The 23,690-nt window shown below is 43.7% G+C and overlaps 2 protein-coding genes across 11 annotated transcripts in view; both read left to right on the top strand.

The window, feature by feature from the left end:
- Positions 1 to 6,560, top strand: part of LOC125287749 (NACHT, LRR and PYD domains-containing protein 3-like) — a 100,172-nt gene extending 93,612 nt beyond the window's left edge. For all 3 annotated transcript variants that reach the window (XM_048233753.1, XM_048233754.1, XM_048233756.1), the window contains 4 exons: positions 2,310 to 2,483; positions 2,821 to 2,961; positions 5,045 to 5,967; positions 6,295 to 6,560. In XM_048233753.1, coding sequence (XP_048089710.1) covers positions 2,310 to 2,483; positions 2,821 to 2,961; positions 5,045 to 5,967; positions 6,295 to 6,560 — 1,504 coding nt within the window. The remainder of the gene's footprint in view (positions 1 to 2,309; positions 2,484 to 2,820; positions 2,962 to 5,044; positions 5,968 to 6,294) is intronic.
- A 2,290-nt stretch (positions 6,561 to 8,850) lies between these two features.
- LOC125287753 (nuclear body protein SP140-like protein) lies at positions 8,851 to 23,425 on the top strand. Of its 8 annotated transcripts, none has more exons than XM_048233767.1 (17): positions 8,851 to 9,043; positions 9,342 to 9,512; positions 10,290 to 10,464; positions 11,255 to 11,482; positions 11,950 to 12,069; positions 12,999 to 13,132; positions 13,881 to 13,934; positions 15,284 to 15,340; positions 16,462 to 16,507; positions 17,004 to 17,252; positions 17,403 to 17,542; positions 17,939 to 18,007; positions 18,982 to 19,106; positions 21,122 to 21,233; positions 21,405 to 21,479; positions 21,610 to 21,750; positions 22,139 to 23,425. In XM_048233767.1, exons 2-17 carry the CDS (start codon positions 9,345 to 9,347, stop codon positions 22,238 to 22,240), a joined length of 1,995 nt encoding a protein of 664 aa, XP_048089724.1. In that variant the 5' UTR covers positions 8,851 to 9,043; positions 9,342 to 9,344; the 3' UTR covers positions 22,241 to 23,425. The 8 variants fall into 8 exon arrangements, with proteins under 8 accessions (XP_048089724.1, XP_048089726.1, XP_048089729.1 ...); XM_048233771.1 differs by having other exon boundaries at positions 8,855 to 9,043; positions 10,290 to 10,329; positions 22,136 to 23,425; XM_048233765.1 differs by having other exon boundaries at positions 8,857 to 9,043; positions 9,323 to 9,512; positions 22,136 to 23,425.
- The last annotated feature ends 265 nt before the right edge of the window (positions 23,426 to 23,690 follow it).

Consider the following 23,690-nt stretch of genomic DNA (forward strand, 5'->3'; position numbering starts at 1 on the left):
GGAACCGTCATTTTTTCGTTTTCATCTGCAGCCCCCGCTGGACTGGACCCCGAAAGGAGGGTAGGGCAGACACAGTTATCTGTGAATCTTTTATGGTATGTTGGTCTCAAGGGCCCACATCAACCTGGCTCATAATCACTCATTTGTGATTTGCCCCGGTAAAAAATGAAAATCAGTAGGATAAAAGAAAGCCAAAATAAATATTCATCATCATCATCATGGCTGCATTTTCAGTATTGGCGAGAAGTAGTCGTTTGTCCACTAGATGGCGATCGTTGCAGTGAGGCGTAATTTTGTTTGAAGTTAAAAGTGGGTTGGAAAAAACAATGGGCCTTCATACAAGGACTGTAATTTACGCAGCCGAACATCTAATAAGGATAGGACGATGTTCATGAAGTGTAATTCCCATTTCTTCTTGAAGCGAAATAAATCTGAGGATGTTTATCGGACATGCTTGGTTTTACTGCAGGAATGCGTTAATCTTGTAATATCAATAAGGACACCGGTAATGTTACCGTTAGCGTTGGTTGAGTGATGGAGGCATTTGATTTATTGCATTTGTAGAAAACTATAAATGCGGTTATACCAAAGCAAATGTATAGCAGCACTGTTTGTATCTTCGACTGTCATTTATTGCACGTGCTACAAAAAATCATTCTGTGCAATGGAAGATTTACCAAATTACACGGTCTGATACAGTTTTGCCTATACATGCGTGAGACTGAGGCGCCTGTTTATTTTGTTTTTTAAGTGCATGCAGGGTGTGAGAGGGGAATCGATGTGCTTTGATTGCAGCTTGGTAGTTGTAGTCTGTGAAATTAAAAAGCACGTGTGTGTGAAGTATCCAAACAATGACACCTTCATTTCATTATGGCTGCTTTAGCAAAACACCTTAAGTTACTGTGTAGTGGGTCCCATTTAGAAGTGGCTACTTCATTCGCTTTCCTTGACTCATGGAGCTGCGTGAATGTTATTACAACTTTTTTATACGATATGACAGTTTAAGTCCGCTTGATACTGTAAAGGCGTAAGCCATTGGTTTTCAAAGGAGATTTTATTTGTGTAAGCCAGCATAGCCTATTGACAATTTATGTTGTAAATAGGCCTACCTTATAATCCTACCTGTAGTTTAGGGAAGCTAACAGCTTTCTATTAGGATCTAGTTTGTTAGTTACCGTTTGTCATAACTCCCTGATGCATTTTTGCATTTAGAATAGCCAGAGCGTGTATATCTCAATGGGAAAATTAAACAATATCGGTGCCTATGGACTAGGCTGGGTGAACCCAGCCTGATCTGCCCGCTATTTATTTTTGATTTCTTAAAAAGATTGAGCTTGGTCTGATGAAAGCCAGACTAGCCATGGACCTCAGTTAAACAATGCAAGGGAACATGAATCAGCCTATATTTGCACTAACAATACGGACAAAAGCTCTTCAACTTTGGCCCGTTAAAATGTGTATGAACAGTCTAGCGACGCATTTCATCAAGGCCCATTTGGACATGTCAGTTATTTGCACCACTGGTTAGATGTAAAACAGCATTTCGTTTCAGACTAGGCTACTGTTACTTAATTTGTGCATTAACAATAAGCGTTTCAGACTACTGTTACTTAATTTGTGCATTGACAATAAAGTATTACATGAACTAAAGATTACTAAAATCTTATGTAGAAGAAGAAACATTCACAAAAAAAAATCCATCCATCCAAAAATGACCTTTGTTTTTTGATAGCTGTTGAAAATGGCATGGAACTGACAGAGATGTTTTTGTTTAAAAATACATAAAAAAATAAATAAATAAATAACATTATGCTGATACCTTTTGCTTTTCCCAAATACAATGTAGCCTACAGGTGTAAGTGACCTTTCATCAATCCAGTTGCAATGGATGAACTGTGATGAACTGCCCTACTTGTGATTGTTTAGAGATTTTAAAGGTTTTATAACAATTCTACATCTTCTTTGGCTATTCTACAATCTATTCACCTTTTTTCAGCACCAGTAGGGTACTTTCTGTGCAGTGCAGACACACACACTCAGGCATGCCAAACAAGCATACACAAAAGTTTCAAGAGTGGGGGATGGAGTAAAATATGGAGACAAATTGAAGTGTGATTTATTTTCGCGGAACGGATGTACAGGACTGAGCGGCGGTCATATTTTGTACCGCTATGCGGTACATCTAGTTTGGTGAGGCTTCATTGAGGCTTTATGAGTGTGTGTGTGTGTGTGTGTGTGTGTTGTATATTTAGAGGTACAGTATGTGAGTGTAGTAATCAGATATGTCATCATGTGTTATGTTTCTCCAGGCTGCAGTATTGTTCCCTCACAGAGAAGAGCTGTGCTGCGATATCATCAGCTGCCAGATCAAACTCCTGCAGTTTGAAGGAGCTGAACCTGAGTGAGAATGAGCTTCATGATGCAGGAGTTCAGCATCTCTCAGAGCTCCTCAAGAATCCCCACTGCAAACTGGAGACACTAGTGTGAGTCTGAACACACAACAGATCTGTGTGTGGGGTGTGTGAGGAGAACCAAGTGATGAGTGAGTGTGTGTGTGTGTGTGTGTGTGTGTTCGTGTGTGTGCGTGTGTTTGTGTGTGTGTGCACTACAACACTCTGACACCACTGACTGCTGACTCTCCTGTCTGTCCCGTTTTTGGCGCTCACCCTCCATGCACACCTCGTCTACTCTTCTGTGTTGAGGCTTCATTGCGTGTGCATGCGCGCGTGTGTGTGTGTGTGTGTGTGTGTGTGTTTAATAGTGTGCAAACTGGAGAAACTAATGTGAGGGTTATCATATCAGTAATCATTTGTCCTCTAGAGTGGATGTTGGTATCTTCCTTAAGGAGAGTCCAGCAGCAGCAGCAGCCTCTGCTAGCAGCTCCCACTCAGATGCTGCAGAGCTGCACCTCAGAGACAAAGCCCAGCAGAACCCAGGAGCACAGCTGCTCTCTCTGGACACGTGAGTCTGGTGGACAATAATAGAACACACTCTCTCTGTGTCTCTCCCCACACACACACACACACACACACACACACACACACACAGCAAATACAGTACTTTAAAAAAAGCCCATTTCAAAATGGAGATCAGTATGTGATGCGTAACGAGTGTGTATGTATGTATGTATGTACTGTATGTAGGTGCACTGCAGAGTAAGAGTAACTTTGTGTACGAGTGTCTGAAGTCACTGGCAATAGCAGTTCAACAGGAGCTTGCTCTGGTTCAGATGGCACAGGTAGTAGCTGTTGTCCATGTATCAGTCTCACAGCCTGAGAGAATAGGCTGTCTCTGAGTCTGGATGTCCTGGCAGCCACACTCCGCTACCAGACGCGCCAGACTTCATGAGGATGAAGAATTTGTGGGTGGGATCACTGATGCCATTCTTGGCCTATTTAAGGAGCCTCTTTTGGTATATGTCCTGGAGTGACAGGAGAGCCGCCCAATGACCTGCTGGGCCAGCCTCACCACCCTCTGCAGTGCCCTCCTCTCTTGTGCTGTGCTGTTGCCCAACCACACAGCCATGCAGCAGCTTAGCACATGCTCTACAGTGCATCTGTACAAGCTATTACACAGCCATGCAGCAGCTTAGCACATGCTCTACAGTGCATCTGTACAAGTTATTACACAGCCATGCAGCAGCTTAGCACGTGATACAGTGCATCTGTACAAGTTATTACACAGCCATGCAGCAGGTTAGCACGTGCTCTACAGTGCATCTGTACAAGCTATTACACAGCCATGCAGCAGGTTAGCACGTGCTCTACAGTGCATCTGTACAAGCTATTACACAGCCATGCAGCAGGTTAGCATGTGATACAGTGAATCTGTACAAGCTATTACACAGCCATGCAGCAGGTTAGCACGTGCTCTATTAAATCTTAAATAAAATAATTAGAATAATTATAATAATTAAAAAAATTAGCCTCACACCATGTGACCAGTTCTGCCACCTCCCTCCTGTATGCTGATTCATCATCGCCCGTGATGAGACCAATGACTGTGGTGTCGTCCGCCTTCATCATGATGATGTTGGGCTGGACAGCGACACAGTCATGTGTGAAGAGGGTGTAATAGGGCTGAGTATGTGTTCATGTGTGAAGAGGGTGTAATAGGGCTGAGTATGTGCTCATGTGTGAAGAGGGTGTAATAGGACTGAGTACGTGGCTTTGCGCTGCTCCAGTGTTCATGATGAGGGTGCTGGAGGAGTGGTTTCCAAGGCGACCATGCTGTGGCCTGGCAGTGAGGAAGCTCATTGTCCAGTTGAGCAGCGTAGAGAGACTCAGGTTATGAAGTTTGTTTATGAGGTTAGTGGGATGATGATATTAAAAGCTGAGCTGTAGTCAATAAAAAGCAGACTATTATAACTGTTCTTATTCTCCAGGGGAGTCAGAATTGAATGCAAGTGAGATGGCATCCTGTGTGGATCTGTTTGACCTGTACGCAAACTGCATTGGATCCAGGGTTGCTGGAACGATGTTCAGGATGTGTGTCTTGATAAGGCCCCTCAAATAATTTCATCAGGACTGGCGTGAGGGCCACTGGCCTGTGGTCATTAAGGCATGAGACCGCCACTCTCGTTGGTTCAGGTGTGATGGTGGTGGACTTTAAAAAGGATGGGACTGGGGGTTGCTGTGGTGCAACTGGTTACAGCGTCCATACCATATTCAGGTCCACGTGCCCCGGGTCATTTCACCCCATCTCTCTCTCTCTCTCTCTCTCTCTCCCGCTCTCCCGTTCCCTTCCTGTCACTCTCTCTACTGTCCTGCCCAATTATAGGCATAAACAATATTTAAAAACAAAAAACAGGATGGGACTGTAGCCTGACTCATAGCCTGAGGACACACACACACACACACACACACACACACACACACACACACACACACACACACATGTCCTGCCGCCTTATGTATGTTCATTCTACTCAGATGAAAGATCACATTTCCAAACACCTTGACCTGACCGATGTTTGGAGGGAGAAACTGATAATTAAGCTGCTCTTTCTGTTTTCAAACTCTGTTTGTGTGTGTGTGTGTTAAAGGGAGGATCACCACAGTGATGCCCCACAGAGGAGCTGTGAATTCTGTGCTGAAGTTCCAGACTCCAGCCACTGGGTCCTGGTGGAGCCTGAAGTCTCCACAGATGAGAGTGTCTCCACCTATAGCCTGAGCTCTCCTGCAGGGAGCTATGAGTGCTCAGAGTCTGGTCTGCGCTGGACATGTGATGGTCCAGTCACCCTGCAGTACCGCTTCACAGACTGGCATGTCTTTGCTGAAGAGCTGGCCCACATGCAGTCCAGACCAGCTGGTCCTCTGATGGACATCAGGGTCATGTCAGGAGAGCTGGAGGAGATCCACCTGCCACATTTCCTCTGTTTGGGGGGTTCTGAGGCATCTGTGGGTGATGCTGTGAGGGTCCTGCATGGGCGGGAGAGTGGAGTGTGTGTGGAGGTGTGTGAGCTGACCCGACACCATGCCAGGCTTTTCCACCCCTCCTTCTCTCTGTTAGGGCTGGTGTATTACCTGAGGGATCTGTTTTCTCCCAAAGTCCACTGTGAGCTGCTGCTCTTCTGCACCTGCACCGCTCCCCTGGTTCTCCAGGCCTACCTGGTGCCGACCTACCCGAACGACCCAGCTCACATCCGGGCCATCCTCCAGAAGGATGTGGAGAAGGAGAAGACAGGGGTGTGGATCGACAAACCCCGCGTCTTGGGCTCACTCCGGGAGATGGACACCTTTTGTGTGAGGACATCGTGCCCATCTGAGATTCAGCCCGAGAAGATGAACCTGTGGCCGCTCTCCACTGGTAACTTCAGTGAGGTGTACATGGAGCAGCCAGAGGAGGAATTTGATATGGAGGTCATCAGCTCTCAACAGCCCATCTGGACAGTCAAGATCCGCAGACATGACTACTGCAAGCCCAGCAGGAGCCCAGGACAGGGCAGCAGCCAGGGGACAAAAACAGGTGTACACACACACACACACACACACACACACACACACACACAAACACAGGTACTTATACCCCGCGCGCACACAAGCACACATACACACCTAGACACACACACACTGCAGCTTTACTGAAAATGTCAGTTTAGTGAAGGAGCACACTAACATACACGCGCACACACACACACACACACACACACACACACACACGCAAACACATACACACACACACACACACCAGGGCAGGTATATGGAAGACCTTGTGCAGAGTGCCATACAAGGTGACACACAGATGGTTCCTCAGGTGGTCTAACTCACTCACTATCCTCTCTGTTGTGAGCAGAGCGGCTGTCCCAGGTGCGGCCCGGCCTCATCAGTGGAGTGTCCAGAGGTGTCCTGAGGAGCATGCTGGACCGTCTCCAGGCCCACAGGCCTCCTGTGCTGAGCAGCAGGGAGGCTGAAGAGGTCCTGCAGAGGAGCCAGGTGCTGCAGGACCAGGTGAGCTGCCTGGTGGACATGGTGCACTGGAAGGGAGATACAGCCTGCAGCATCATGCTGGCCCTGCTGGAGGAACTGGACCCCCACCTGCATGGAGAGCTGCGCCTGTGAGCACTGGACCCCCACCTGTATTGGAAAGCTGCACCTGTGAGAACTGGACCCCCACCTGCATGGAGAGCTGCACCTGTGAGAACTGGACCCCCACCTGCATGGAGAGCTGCACCTGTGAGAACTGGACCCCCACCTGCATGGAGAGCTGCACCTGTGAGCACTGGACCCCCACCTGCATGGAGAGCTGCACCTGTGAGAACTGGACCCCCACCTGCATGGAGAGCTGCACCTGTGAGCACTGGACCCCCACCTGCATGGAGAGCTGCACCTGTGAGAACTGGACCCCCACCTGCATGGAGAGCTGCACCTGTGAGAACTGGACCCCCACCTGCATGGAGAGCTGCACCTGTGAGCACTTAGTAAGAGCAGTGATGATGTGTGGTGTCATTGTTCATTGTTGTCATCATAAGTTTACTCAGTTTATGGACCACGACTCTGGTCTCATATGAATGAAGTCCAAACATTACTCAGGTATAACATCTAAATCTAAATGATCTATTAGCAGTGAGGTTTTTTTTTGGGGAGGCGGAGGGGGCACCAAGATGACACCTTTGTCTGTGACTCTCCAACAGTGGTTCTTATGGAATATTTCAAATAAATTGAAATTAGATATGAAAATGTTTCGGTTAGGTTTTGTATAAGATTTTTCAGGGGTGCCAATAATTGTGAGCAACGTGCGTTACCAAAATGTTTATTTCTTTGAGATTTTCCTTTTTCTCAAAATAAATTTGCATCCCTTCAAGGTTGGATTTGTCCTATTTTGTCATTGTGAGATTACAATAAATCACCAACAGATTTATACCGGTTGTTAGTCATCTTCTGCTGAGGTTGACTAAAAACCGGTATAAATCTGTTGGTGATCATTCTGGAGGGTACTGTATCAGAGAGCAAGTGATGCCCTTTTTAACATGGCCTTTTTCTGAGTCAAGGTTTTAAAGAGTTCATATATCTGCTATCAGCTAAGTTATGGTTGTATTGAATGCATTACCCTACTCTGTTACCATAAAAACCCGCCCTGTGCTGGATAAGCAATTGTGATTGATGCCTGGGTTTCTGGAATATTGGAAATGGGTGTCAATGGTCTCCATGGAAATGGGTGTCGGTGTCAATGGTCTCCATGGAAATGGGTGTCAATGGTCTCCATGGAAATGGGTGTCAATGGTTCCAACAGCTGCGGAAGATTTGTAGTTTCCACTCTCATGGCTCATCCACCTGGACACGGTAGAGGTTATACTGTAGAGGTTACATCATGGGCGCATGCAGGAAGGAATGTTATGGTACGCAGACTACGCAGACCAATCTAAAAAAAGCCTGATAAAACTCCTACTGTATTTAAGGACATTACTGTAGCTACCTGAATTGAATTCCATAATTCATATACTAAGAAAAAGAAAAGAAAATACATTAGAAAATAATGCAGAAAATATAGTATTTCCTATAAGGAATAGTCTCCTTTATTTCAATACCTCACAAGTCATGTGACCTACAGAAGTGACTCCAAACCAATGCAGAATAGTTATTCTATATCGGACTCATCAGACACACCACTTCTTATGGCCACTGTATGCACACTATATTTTATATGAATATTTTAAAGAAAATATAGTATTTCCTAAAAGGAATGGTCCCCTTTTTTCAATACCTCCCAAGACATGTGACCTAGTGACTCCAAACCAATGCAGAATAGTTATCCTATATGGGACTAATCAGACACACCTCAAATTAATATGATGTTTTGCATTTTGTTTAATTTCTTAAAGAAAAACAATTTGTTTTCGGCTCTGATAACTAGACAGGCCTAGTTATCATAGCCGAAACCCTTACAAAACTGCAGCTGTGGCACACACACAGTGTTTCTGAGGTTAAATGCAGTGCAGTGCTGTTTCATGACCAAAATATTGCTTCTCTCCGAAATGCTGGCCTACAGCTTTTTCATGTCCAGAATATTAGCCTACAATCCTACAAAGTTTAAAAGCGGCCATTTAATTGTTTTGTTTGGGAAAGCTCTCTGAAATGCATTTGTTGACGAATAATATCTAGGTTGCCTATGTAATTTATTGAATGCACATGAATACTTTGTAAATTGCACGTTGGCCTTTTTGATAAAAAATCTTAGGCTAATGTGCTTACATATCAAGGGAGCTATATGGTGTGCGGATCATATATCTATATCTATATATCTATCTATCTATCTATCTCTCTCTCTATATATATATATATAAACAGTTTAGTCTCACGCTGAGGAGGCACGCTGATGCAGATAACGACAAGGCTGACAGTAGCCTAAAGGCTGCGCCCCTCGCAGGACCGGATCTGGAGCATTTCTTTGAAAACGCTCTTTCTAACTTTCGTTTTCCAGACGTCATAAACTGCGACATGACTTCCGTGTTTAGATGTGGACTACATGACGACACAGGCGGGAGATTTGTGTTTTAGGAAAATAATATACAAAACGTCATGCCATCAGAGAATTTGGTGTAGAGGTAAGCATAGACTTCGATAGACTCCGCTTGTCGATGTGCTTGACAGGTAGAACGGACAGAATGGACAGAATGCTATGTCTGATCAGATTCAGATCCCACACAGGGCACATTACATTCGGATCTCTGCTGTTGTTTTAAGGCTGGTTGCAATTTCGATGGTTCTGATTTTATGAATTTGAATTTGTCATGCTTAGTTTATATGATCTAAGTTCATGTCTGACCAAGTTTTGAGCTGCTCAAAGTCTTGGCATTAACACGAATACGATTGAATACGAAAAGACATGTTGCTGTTCTGCAGTGAATGGTTGTCACTGTCCGCGCGCCAATGGACCCGCTGGATTTCCTAACGAAGGATCAGTTGCTGCTCTTCTTTCGCCGTAAGAAGACGGAGATGTCGTGCATGGATCAACCACACACCTTCCTCACTCAGTTGCGGGACCACGACCTTGTGTCGGAGAAGCTCTATCAGGTAAATAGGCCTACACACTTTGTTGTGTGACATATATTATTTTATTTTCCTGCCATAGGTGCACGGTCGGCCCATAGGGCGACGCAATATGGTTATGGAATTTGGCTGACGCCTTTGTCCAAAGCGACACACAAATACAAAAACATAATATTTAATTTAATATGTCAGGCTATGTTAAGTAGGCTACAGGTTTATCAAGTAGTTATTTGTTCAACAGACTGGTTTATTTTTAACGTTTTTTTTTTTTAGTTTATCACATTATGTGACCACGCACACCCCTTTTTCACAATTTTGGATGGATGCTGGATCAGAATCAGAAAAGTATAACTCCAAAAGTAGAAAGAGAGTTATCGGCACACCATATAGCTCCCTTGATGTAATGTATCACATTAGCCTAACATTGTTATCAAAAAGTCCAACGTGCAATTTAGAAAGTACAAAGTGTGTACATGTGCATTCAATAAATTACATTAATCTAGGCAACCTAGACCTCCTATCTCTCTCTCTCTCTCTCTCTCTCTCTCTCTCTCTCCCTCTCTCTCTCCTGTCCTCTCTCTCCCTCCTTCTCTCTCTCTCTCTCCCTGTCTCTCTCCCTCCCTGTCTCTATGTCTCTCTCTCTCAATTCAATTCAAAAAGCTTTATGACTGAACATACAATATTGCCAAAGCATTATAGTAGTAATTAGTCTCTCTCTATGTCTGTCTCTCTCTTTCTCTCTCTCTCTGTATCTCTCTTTCTCTCTCTATCTCTCTCTCTCTCTCTCTCTCTCTCCACCAGAGAGTGGTCAGGATGAAGACGAAGGAGCAGAAGAAGAAGGGTGTGTATGAGGTGCTGGACAGTCTGGAGACCCATCAGCCGGAGTGTGTGGAGACCTTCTGGCGGAGTGTGTTTACAGACCACATCATGCAGCTGTACCCCACTCTCAGACTGCTGAGGAACAGCCTCATGGATGGTGTGTGTGTGTGGATGGTGTGTGTGTGTGTGTGTGTGTGTGTGTGTGTGCGTGTGTGTCAGTGTGTGTGTGTGTGTGTGTGTGTGTGTGTGTGTGTGTGTGTGTGCGTGCACTCTCAGACTGCTGAGGAACAGCCTCATGGATTGTGTGTGTGTACAGTATATATGTGTGTGTGTGTGTGTGTGTGTGTGTGTGTGTTTACAGTTACATACATTCATTAAGCAGACGCTTGTATCCATTATATCAGTTATATTACAAGGGCCACTGTGCCCAAGGCAACTGATATATTATTTCAGTTATATTACAAGGGCTACTGTGCCCAAGGCAACTGGGGGTTAAGTGTCTTGCTCAAGGGCACAACGGTGGAAGCCGGGGATAGACTATGTGTACATTGTTTCTGGTGGAGCCAGAAATAAAATAGAATAGGGCAATTCCACAGAAAATGGACTTTTTGTCACATCCATCCATCCATAATGAAATGCCTTGGCATTTGTATGATGTGAATGATAACATTCATTTTTTGTGCATTTTTTCCTCATTTACATTCATCAGCCAAAAATAGCAAATGCTCAAATTTCATGTAATCATTCACATCATACCATACCATCACATTTTATTGGCGTTATGGATGTGACAAAAAGTAAATTTTCCGTGGAATTGCCCAATAATTAAAATAAAGAAAATAGAAACACCCGCCAAAAACTCTGCTCAAAGCGTTGCACTTGCCTGGTGGCCTTTAGGAGCAGGCTTTGATAAGTCTCCCCGATGTCATTTCCTGTCTCAAATGCAGGGTCCTTCCCATTCAATGAAAGTCATCCGGAGGTGGACTGCACGAGCGAGGAGAAGGACGCAGAGGAAAAGAGTGAAGACATGAAAGAGAGGACGGTGAAGAAGAGGAGTAGACAGAAGAGCAAAGGGAGCGCGAGCGAAAGGGAGGAAGAGGAGGAGCACGATCAAGCAGGGACTTCTCAAGGCAAAACCAGTGTGAAGAAAAGGAAGCTTCAGAAACCTATTTACAGTAAGTCTACATTCCTCATACTTAGATTCATTCATTCATTCATTCATTCATTCATTCATTCATTCTTTTTATCCAAAGTGACTCACCTGTGTCAATTATTACAAGGGCCATTCTCCCCAGAGCAACTCAGGGTTAAGTGTCTTGCTCAACAACGGTGGCTTTCGTGTGTGTGTTTCGATCCCCTATTGTTGCTGATTGGCCTGATCTTTTTGGAGTCTGATGGAAACGTTAGTGAATTATGGTGCTCCAGACTAGTATCTCCCTGAAAGTAGATCTCGGTGGGCGTGGCCAGGCTAGATCCCTAGATCACCACCAGTTGGAAATCTTTGGTATAGAATATAATGTGACTAAAGTGTATGAAAACGAGTATTAGCATTCAAATGCCCTGACCTCTGTTTCAGCTCTCCGAGCTGTTCTGTGTGTCCCTCCTGTCATTCCGTCCTCTCACTCCCTGCTGTGTTGTCCAGGCTCTCCTCTGATCAAGGGGGGTAGAGAGGACATCTGGAACTGGCCCATGTTTAAGACCCAGCTGCCCGTCACCTGCGGGAACAAAGAGGGGACTCTATACAGAGACAAACTAGCCAAAGGTGAGGGATCCTCTCTAGTGGGGTCAAACTAGCCAAAGGTGAGGCATCCTCTCTAGCGGGGTCAAACTAGCCAAAGGTGAGGCATCCTCTCTAGCGGGGTCAGGAGTTTTGTTACTTGTATCTTAGTACTGACTACAGACCTAAAGGAGAATTACAGCTATTACTGTCCGTATGGGCAGGGGGTTGGGGGTTGGGGACAGGACAGGCAGCTACAGTGCTGCACTCTTGAGGGCATGATTATGATTATTATTATGATTATGCCCCCAAGGTGTAGCACTGTAGCTGCCTGGCTACTCTAGCTGTTGGCTGCAGCAACTCGAGCTAAGTAGCACCTGATTCGTTGTTTTTTTGTTTGTTTTCTTTTGTACTGACAGTACTCGGTGACCTCCAGAAACAGAGATCTATGTGAAAGGATGGTCAGGATTCTCCTTTAGCCCTGAGTGCACTAATGGCTTCCAACACATTTCGGCGCCTCTGGCATTGCCACTGCATGTCCAGAACACAACACCTTGTCTTGCACTGTGTAACTTTAGCTCTCTGTAAGCCGCTTCGGAAAAAAGTGATAAACATGTACTGTAAATATGATGCAGGAACATGACCCTGTTGATCGCCAATCAACGGATCGCCTTTTTAGTACCTTTTACTACCTTTAACTTACTACCTTTTTAGCTTCATTGTTGCTTTGCAGGAATGAGGTGCATTTTTCACTTTGATGCTTTGCAGAAGTGAGGTGCATTTTTCACTTTGTTGCTTTGCAGGAATGAGGTGATTTTTCACTTAGTTGTTTTGCAGGAATGAGGTGCTTTTTCAATTTGTTGCTTTGCAGGAGTGAGGTGCATTTTCACGTTGTTGCTTTGCAGGAATAAGGTGCATTTTCACGTTGTTGCTTTGCAGGAATAAGGTGCATTTTTCACTTTGTTGCTTTGCAGGAGTGAGGAGCATTTTTCACGAGGATAGGTGGTACACACCAGGCGAGTTTGAGAAGCTGGGAGGTAAGGAGAGGAGCAAGAACTGGAAGACCAGCATCCGCTGCCGAAACACACCACTGCAAAAGCTGATTCAGGTGACTGGAAACTAGTGTGTGTGTGTCTGTGTGTGTGTGTGTGTGTGTGTGTGTGTGTGTGTGTAGTTGTATGTTAATTCCTCTGACATCCTCCATAAGCCAAATTTTAATTGAAATATTACTAAAAATTACTGAAACAACATTTTAAATTAATTTAACAACAGCTTAAATTAATATTTCAATTAATTTACTAAAACAACAGCTTTTATTTCACCTGTTCAGCAATTTTTCACATAATGCTACACTCTGGGGGCATGAACATGGGGGCTCAGGAACATGCACCCAGAGTGTAGCAAACTGGCTACACCGCTGTTGTGGTAATAATTAGCTTCCACTATCATCAATGAAACTAGCTACACCGCTGTTGTGGTAATAATTAGCTTCCACTATCATCAATGAAACTAGCTACACCGCTGTTGTGGTAATAATTAGCTTCCACTATCATCAATGAAACTAGCTACACCGCTGTTGTGGTAATAATTAGCTTCCACTATCATCAATGAAACTGGCTACACTGCTGTTGTGGTAACGGCACATAATTGTAAAAATAATTAGATCAGTCTTCTAAAACCATTTTTACACTCTGCGAAAGTTACGTATCTGGAGAAGCCTGCCTGCATCACTATTTAATTTTGCCATGTGCTCTTTACTGTTAACAGACACAGAAAGGTGGGTGAAGCAGAGTTGAATTTATATTTATTTGTTTTCAATTATTTTATTACTTTTTATTTTACTTGTGTTCTTGCAGGAAAATCACTTAACGTCTTCACCAGCTAAAAGGAGATCAGCTGACAGAGGACAGGTAACCTATCACCTACAGTAGTTCTGGCGTTACCAGGGTAACATCAGGTATTGCCCTGGTAACAATTCACAATGATAAAGGCACTGCTACAGTGACAATACCACACTTCTGGTGTTAGAATAGTACTCTGTGTGTATGTGTGCATTCTGGTGTTAGAATAGTACTACGTGTGTATGTGTGCATTCTGCTGTTAGAATAGTACTACGTGTGTATGTGTGCATTCTGGTGTTAGAATAGTACTACGTGTGTATGTGTGCATTCTGGTGTTAGAATAGTACTACGTGTGTATGTGTGCATTCTGGTGTTAGAATAGTACTACGTGTGTATGTGTGCATTCTGCTGTTAGAATAGTACTACGTGTGTATGTGTGCATTCTGGTGTTAGAATAGTACTCTGTGTGTATGTGTGCATTCTGCTGTTAGAATAGTACTACGTGTGTATGTGTGCATTCTGGTGTTGTATTAGTACTACGTGTGTAAGTGTGTGTATGTGTGTGTTCTGGTGTTGTATTAGTACTACGTGTGTAAGTGTGTGTTCTGGTGTTGTTTTAGTGCTACAGTATGTGTGTATGTGTGTGTTCTGGTGTTGTTTTAGTGCTATGTGTGTGTGTGTGTTCTGGTGTTGTTTTAGTGCTACAGTATGTGTGTATGTGTGTGTTCTGGTGTTGTTTTAGTGCTATGTGTGTGTGTGTTCTGGTGTTGTTTTAGTGCTATGTGTGTGTGTGTGTTCTGGTGTTGTTTTAGTGCTATGTGTGTAAGTGTGTGTTCTGGTGTTGTTTTAGTACTACGTGTGTAAGTGTGTGTGTGTGTGTGTGTGTTCTGGTGTTGTTTTAGTGCTACAAGTGTAAGTGTGTGTTCTGGTGTTGTTTTAGTGCTATGTGTGTAAGTGTGTGTTCTGGTGTTGTATTAGTGCTACTTTTGTACATGTGTGTGTAAGTGTGTGTTCTGGTGTTATAACAGTGCTATGGTGTAAGTGTGTGTAAGTGTGTATTCTAGTGTTATAACACTGCTATGGTGTAAGTGTGTATTCTAGTGTTGTAACAGTGCTATGGTGTAAGTGTGTGTGTGTGATTGTGTTTGTATTCTGGTGTTGTAACACTGCTATGGTGTAAGTGTGTGTAAGTGTGTTTTCTAGTGTTGTAACAGTGCTATGGTGTAAGTGTGTGTGTGTGTGTATTCTGGTGTTGTAACACTGCTATGGTGTAAGTGTGTTTTCTAGTGTTGTAACAATGCTATGGTGTAAGTGTTTGTGTGTGTGTGTGTGTGTATTCTAGTGTTGTAACAGTGTTACATTTGTAAGTGTGAGATACACACGCTGAACGCTGATCATGTGCTCTGGCTTTCACTCAGGATGGTACTTGCATGCAGCAGTTTACTAACACAGACCCCACACATGTGAAGAAGAAGGTAGCACACACACACACACACCAGTGATAGTAGTGAAATTGTTGTTGTTGTTGTTATGAGTTGTGTTGGTTTACCAAACAAGCATTTTTAGTCTTTTTGAGGCGCTGTGACTAGGACTTCATGCATACTAAATTAAATGTGACTAGCCTACTAGCTACTACTACTCTGCGCTGCTCTACTCTACTCATCTCTACTCTACTCATATTTACTGTACTAATCTCTGCTATACTCTACTCATCTCTACTATACTCATCTCTACTCTACTCTCTCATCTCTACTCTACTATACTCTACTCTACTCATCTCCACTCATCCTCATGCTCTACTCTGCTCATCTCTCTCTACTCATCTCTACTCTGCCCACCATCCCTACTCTACTATACCATACTCCCACTACTCATCTCTACTCTACTCATCTCTACTCTACTATACTCATATCTACTCTACTCTACTATGAGTATAGTAGAGATGAGTAGAGTATAGTAGAGATGAGTAGAGATGACATCTCACCATCCCCTACCATACTCATATCCATCCACCATCCCCACCTCCACTCCCACACCATCCACCCATCCTACCTACTATACCATACTCCACTCATCTCTACTCCACCATCTCTACTTTACTCTACTTATCTCTACTCCCCACTATACCATATCTACTCATCTCTGAGTAGATATGAGTATAGTAGAGATGACATCTCTACTCATCTATACTATACTCTACTCTACTCATCTCTACTATACTCATATCTACTCTACTCTACTCATCTCTACTCTACTCATCTCTATTCAATTCTACTCTACTCTACTCTACTCATCTCTACTATACTCATATCTACTCTACTCTACTCTCATCTCTACTCTACTCTACTCTATCTCCTCTACTCTACTCTGCTCATCACTCTGCTCTCTCTCTGCTCTGCTATGCTCTGCTCTGCTCTGCTCTGCTCTGCTCTGCTCTGTCATCTCTGCTCTGCTCATCTCTATCTGCTCACTTCTCTCTGCTCTGTACTGCTCATCTCTGCTATGCTCATCTCTGCTATGCTCTGCTCTCATCTCTGCTCTGCTCTGCTCTATCTCTGCTCATTTCTACTGTACTCTATTGTGATCTCTGCTGCAGATGAGGAGAGCCCTGTTTCCCTCCAGCCCAGAGAACTCCATCAGACGTGAGTTCACACTTCAGCACACGTTCACACTCGCTAGTTAGTTAGTATCACACTACAGCACACGTTCACACTCGCTAGTTAGTTAGTATCACAATACAGCACACGTTCACACTCGCTAGGTAGTTAGTATCACAATACAGCACACGTTCACACTCGCTAGGTAGTTAGTAGTGCAGACGTGAGTTCACACTCGCTAGGTAGTTAGTAGTGCATTTTCAGTGTTGCAACAATAGAGACAACATTTGTGATTTGTGTGTCTTTGGAGGACAGGGGCATACTAACAATAATAATAATGATAATGGTAATAATTACATAAATTGTAATTAGTAACATACATAATAGTATGTTTTTTTGTGTATGTGTGTGTGTATGAAATTGCTGTATTTGTGTCTGTGTGCTGTGTGTGAGTTTGCTGTGTGTGTGTGTGAGTTTGCTTGGAATGTATGGAGTGAAATAGCTGCACCTGTAAGTGCCCTTCTCTCCTCCTCTGTGCAAGTGTCTGACTCCAGTGATGAAGAGAACAGCAGCAGTAACCAGACGGAGGACAGAAGCGAGGGAGACCCGAGAGAAGAGAGGGAAGAGGGGGAAGAAGAGGAGGGAGGGATGGCGGGGCTGGGGGGGGCTGTAGAGGGAGGCAGTAACCATGACAACGGGGAGGTGGACACATCCCTGTTTGAAGGAAGCACTCTGCCTGTCCAGTGTGGGCCTGTCACCGGAAGACTGCAGAAAGACCGCTTCGCGTCAGGTGAGTGTGTGTGTGTGTGTGAGAGAGAGAGAGTGATTGTAAGAGTATGTACACTCTGTACTGTCAGATGGATAACTTTCCCTTTAGCCATGACTGAAAGCTGTGTTGAGTGACCTGAGAGTGACCCCTAGTGACCTTTGACCTTTTCAGGAAGTACAGGAAAGTGCATCCGTACAGATGAGAGGTGGCTGACCCCTGCAGAGTTCATCAGGCTGAACCCTGACCTGAAGGATGGAATGTGGAAGAGAGACATCACCTGTAGAGGCCAACCTCTAAGCTACCTTTTACAGGTAAAGAGATAGTTATCACCTGTAGAGGCCAATCTCTAAGCTACCTTTTACAGGTAAAGAGATAGTTATCACCTGTAGAGGCCAGCCTCTTAGCTACCTTTAACAGGTAAAGAGAGAGACATCACCTGTATAGGCCAGCCTCTTAGCTACCTTTTACAGGTAAAGAGAGAGATATCACCGTAGAGACCAGCTTGTCAGCTACCAGTCAGTACCTGCTTGTCAGTACCTTCTCCCAAAATGATGGGGAGTTCGTCCTGCTGTTTCAACGTTTTGAAGTTTAAAATACTTATTAAATACACCAAGGTAGTGATAGTGATAGTCCTAAGGTACTGATGTCTCATTTGCTGTATAGATGATAATGCATGTTTGTGTGTGTGCGTGTGTGTGCGTGTGTAGGGGAAGATCCTGCAGGTGCATTCTCTGCTGTGTATGTGTCGAATGTGCAGTCACACAGAGTCAGACCTGGTAAGATCTCATTCACTCTGCACTTCTCATGTCTATCCGAGTTAGAGGGCGGCTACACCGGGCATGTAACTGAAGCGTTCCGTTCACGACGCGTATGCTGCAGCACTTAGCTTCCACTATAGTGGAATAATGGAAGTAGCGACACTAGACGTGATAGCGGCGCGTTCGTTAGCTTCCACTATAGTCAATGGAAATAGCTACACCAGATGTGATCGCGGCCCGTATGTTAGCTTCTACTATAATCAATGGAAGTAGCTACTCCAGACGTGATAGCGGCCCATTCGTTCAAAAAATTGTTTTTACGCTTCGGGAACGCTTGCGGTGTAGCCCCCCTGTTAGACAACTGCATGCTGGTTCTTCATACAGTCAGATACTATCGCAGGGTAACCCCCAGCTGGATCTGTTAACGATACTACAGCTGGATGGAGTGGTGCAAAGTAGCCTGGGTGTTCCCATGCTGCCTTGCGCGCGATTTGATTCACGCTGCTAAGGCAGCCTGGAGACCATGGAGCAAATTTTCGCCTGAGATAGGGGAACAATCACAGAACAAGGGGGAAAGCAAGACGATGATGAGCTATGCACAGACGCATTTATAGACATCCGTGGCACCCAATAAATGGATCTGGGCATTTTTTTCAAATACGAGAAAATTAACGTTTGGTTCCCAGACCACGTCTCATTGAGAAGTGGTGGCACTAGCCAGGCTAGAACCAAACGTTAATTTTCTCGTATTTGAGAAAAATGCCCAGTTGCATGCATACATTTGTATATGAGTGTGTGATGACTGTGTTTGTGTTTGTTTATTCGTGTGTGTGTGTGTGTGTTTGTGTGTGTGTGTGTGTGTGTGTGTGTGTGTGTGTGTGTGTGTGTGTGTGTGTGTGTGTGCATGCGTGTGCGTACGTGTGTGTGTGTGCGTGCGTGCGTGTGCGTGCGTGCATGTGCATGTGCGTATGTGCGTGTGTGTGCGCTAACAGCAAGACCAGACAAATGATGACCACTGCTTCATCTGCGGAGAGAGAGGAGAGCTGCTGTGTTGTGATGGGTGTCCCAGATCCTTCCACAGAGACTGTCACATACCCACTCCAACACCTTCACCAGGGTAAGAGAGAGAGACAGGGAGGGAGAGAGAAGAGGAGAGAGAGACAGGGAGGGAGAGAGAAGAGGAGAGAGAGAAGAGGAGAGCATAGGAGGGAGAGGGAGGGAGAGAGAGAAGGGAGAGAGAGAAGAGGAGAGAGAGAAGAGGAGAGAGAGAGAGAAGAGGAGAGAGAGAGAGAAGAGGAGAGGAGAAGAGGAGAGGAGAGGGAAATAGATGAGAGAGGAAAGAGAGAGAGAAGAGGAGAGAGAGAGAGAAGAGGAGAGAGAGAGAAGAGGAGAGGAGAAGAGGAGAGGAGAGGGAAATAGATGAGAGAAGAGAGAGAGAAGAGGAGAGAGAGAGAGAGAAGAGGAGAGGAGAGGAGAGGGGAAGAAAGGGAAATGCAGCTGTTCACATTCAACGGTCATATTTAAAGATGCCCTGCCACACATTTCATTACTTTAAGGTAATGTCTGAAGTTCGACCATGGACTATGTAACATTTGTTGTTGAAAACATGCCTTGGTTACCTTGTTTCAAGCCATTCTAGCGTGGTATTGAAAGCCTGCATGAAGACTCATTTCGATTTAAGCCAGTTCTCATTAATATTCAACGAGCTAAGCTGCTTGACTCTGATTGGCTAACAGCTAGTAGGTTTCGTCCATAACATGACAGCCGTTATCAACTAATTTTAGCTTCATGGCATGAACTTAGCTTGGCTAGCGAGTGCTAGCATTGTCCAAATGTGCATAAATAAAACCAGCTAGGCTAGCGAGTTCATTAAACCTGTATAACATACCACTTCCGACAATAACGTTTTACTTACGGGCACTGGTCGTAGACTGCTGTGATGGTTGCCTACTGCTCCAGGCTTCAACAGCAACCTTTTTGCAAAGCCTGTAGCATTGTTCCAAAAAATAAACTGAAGCCTTTTGATCCTCAAGTCTGGGTTCTTGGGCAAAATGCATTGTTGAAATTCTATTCGTGCATAGCGCACAAGTCTGTTGACATTCAGCCATCCTTGCATAGGCCTACTAAACTGTCACAGAGCTAGACGAATTTTGTGGGCGTGGTCTCAACTGGGCGAGCTCATGAATAGTAATGAGCTCATCAATTCCACGTCAATCTGAAGAGCTTTTGCAATTGGCCTAATTTCTCTGCTTATTTCTTTTCAGTGGCTAGAGCTGACGGAGGAGATGGCTGTTTATTTTCACATTCACAACATAGCACAAACACATATTGACCTAACATGTTCAAAAAAATGCAAGTAAAAACGGTTTTGTGTGGCAGGACACCTTTAAAATTAAGAGACCACTGCAAATTTGGATATGACCGTCGTCAACTCATTTGAATGTCACTCAGCAACCATAGGATGACTTCAGAAAAATGTGCAGTGGTGCCTTAATTTTTTCCAGAGCTGTAGATGAGCTGAACTCGATGAGAGGGAGATGAAAAAAATATATAGGCATGTAATAATATGCACAACCCCATTCCCAAAAAAGGGACACTTAGGACACTGTAAAATCTAAATCAAGTAAGCCCTATATTTAATAAAAACATCATGTGATTGGTAAATCAAGTAAGCCCTATATTTAATAAAAACATCATGTGATCGGTAAATCAAGTAAGCCCTATATTAAATAAAAACATCATGTGATCGGTAAATCAAGTAAGCCCTATATTTAATAAAAACATCATGTGATTGTGATTGGGTAAATCAAGTAAGCCCTATATTTAATTGGTAAATGTTTATATGTTTAATTGGGAATAGTGCAAAGTTAATATATCAATATACAGCTCTGAAGAAAATGAAGAGACCACTGCACATTTTTCTGATGTCATCCTGCGGTTGCTGAGTGACGTTCATATTCATATTCGGTTGCTAAGTGACGGTCAGAATTAAGAGATGTATTTGTGTGTGTGTGCGTGTATTTGTGTATGTGTGTGTATTTGTGTGTGTGTGTGTGTGCGTGTGTGTGTGTGTGTGTATTTGTGTGTGCGTGTGTGTATTTGTGTGTGTGTGTGTGTGTATGTGCCATACAGTGATGACTGGCTGTGTACGTTCTGTGTGTGGAAGAGGAGTCAGGAATGGCGTTATGCTGATCACATGACCCAAAAACAGGTCCTAGACAGAAGGATCTCGGAGTATACTCTGGTGAGCTCATGTCATTGGACAACAATGCTGTCAATCAGTCTGTGCTTCATCACACACCCCCCCATTCTTATTTCCTCTCTCGTTACTGTGTCTGATATTGTTTTGTTTTTTTTCAGTCTGCAGTTGTGTCTAAACTGTGTGTGTGTGTGTGTGTATGTGTGTGTCTTACAGCAATGTCAGTACCTCCTGCTGTTTTTACTCAATGCAGATGAGCAGAGAATCTTCACTATAGATCCCTGCCCTACTGTAAGTGTGTGTGTGTATGTGCATACAGTATGTGTGTGTGAGTGTGTTTGTCTGCACGTGTGTGCATGATGCATGTTCTTTCAGGCGCATGCTCAGTCTTTTCCACATGCACTTACATTTTGATTGACAGGTGTCAGGCTACTCGTCAGTGATACCAAGGCCCATGTGGCTGCAGAAGGTGCGGGAGAACCTGGAGAGTCGCTACCGTCTGGTGGGGGAGTTCGTCTCAGACATGCGACTCATCTTCAGGAACTGTGCCGTCTTCAACAGGGTTAGTATACAGGTTTAGGGTGGAACACCATGTCCTGACAGTTTTAATCCATCTAACAAGCATGGCAAGCTTAACTAAGCCAAATTGTCTTGTCTTTATATCTACAATTACGTAGATTATGTATCTATAAAAAGTCAAAAGGATTCACGATGGAATGCACGAACATGCTTGTTTATTCTCCATGATTTCATTCTAATTGATGTTCATTCTAATTGGTTGAGGCTGAGCACAGCCGTTTTCTGTTGTTCCATATTATGCTGATTTTAAAGAGGAATACCCAGCTAGGTTCTTTATCTTATGTTTAGATACGTAAAATATGTCAAGTCTGTTGTGGACTGAAATTTCTTACAATGATGTGTAATTAAAAATGTTTCTTTCATTTTAGAAGAATCAAGAGATTAAGGAAATGGGAATTAGACTCAGTACTTTGTTCGAAGAGGAGTTTCAAAGTACCTTCATTGCAACCAATCAACGTGATGATTCGGGATAAAGTCCAGCCGAACCCAAGTCCCTCCATTGTTAAGGAGCTTGGCTAGCATGCAGTATCAACACAAGTTGTGGGTTCAATTCTTGAGCAAGTCACCAAACACCCTTTGTAATGTAATTGACATAAGTAAGTCGCTTTGAATTGAAGTGCCTGCTAAATGAATAAATGTAAATATAAATATATATACAGCTCAAAGAATGAAGAGAACACATAATTGCTCTGACACTATTTCTGTGCACAAGTAAAAAACCTTTGAGGCGAGTGTTTTATTTTGCAAGAACTGTCAGACATTCTGTGAATGTAGTTTGAGAATTGAGAAAAGGGTGGAAGGTTTCAAAAAAATGTTGTGGAAAACTGTAAGTGTTCCCTTAATTTTTTTGAGCAGTATATATAGAAAGAGAGCGAGAGAGATCCCTGACCACAGTTTACTCAGGGACACACTAGGACCCCTAGGCCACTGAAGTCCAAATTGGGATTTTGTTTTCTCATCTCTTACAATAATTGCAGTCAGTCTCTACTGTATATAACCACGTTGCTTTACCTTTGCATTGCCACGTTTTGTACAAGCTCCATGTGACGACAGCCATGTCTAATCCAACGTGCCCAACAGTTAGATCACAGACTAGACAGAAAGAGAAACCCTAGACGAATAGCACAGTTGTACCAGCAGCAAACACCTGCCCATCAAACATACATTATCTGTGTGTGTATTAACGATTACTACTTTAAACTTGTACGTCAAAAACATTATTTTTTTAATGAATTAAAGAATTCTTATGACCTCTTCCTTTTGGAGTGTATGCACAAAAGAGTAATACAATGTTATTACCTCAATTTCCTGGAAGTATTAGAGATATACAGTTTGAGATGTATTGTTTGCCTTGATACAATTTTTTTTTCTAACTGTTAATAGTCCACTAAATGTCCACATTAAAAACTGTCTGCTTGAATACATTTTTGAAAACATGTAAAACTGTCCCAGATGTTTTTGCGCTACATGCACTGTTGAATAAAAAATAAAATACATTTCCTTAAAAACAGTGCTTGTTTGTGTGACTGAAAGAGAATAACCTGAAGTATTTCTTCAGTTTTTCCCCATCAGCTTGCCAAGTTACTGGCTCTGGTTCATATAGAGAAGAGATTAGCAGCAGATCAATGCTTTGGGCTGGAATGATCCCTCCCTGAATTACCAATAGGGGTCGCTGTGTCTCCAAAGAAGCAGGTATGAACACCTGCAAGTAACAACTGTAACCCATAACAACTTATGATGTTCCAATTTGACGTTGTAGGCGCTGTACTCCTACCACCATTGGTATAATTATATAATATCGGACATATCACATACGTCTACTCCTCTGCATGAAGTAAAAGGTAACATGGGTGACGTTAGGAGATTGGTCAGTGAGCTTGTGACAGGAACTCCCCCTCGTCTGGTCTCGCCGCCCCCTGCGTG

The sequence above is a fragment of the Alosa alosa genome, chromosome 22 (assembly GCF_017589495.1).
Source record: "Alosa alosa isolate M-15738 ecotype Scorff River chromosome 22, AALO_Geno_1.1, whole genome shotgun sequence".
Classification (NCBI taxonomy): domain Eukaryota; kingdom Metazoa; phylum Chordata; class Actinopteri; order Clupeiformes; family Clupeidae; genus Alosa; species Alosa alosa.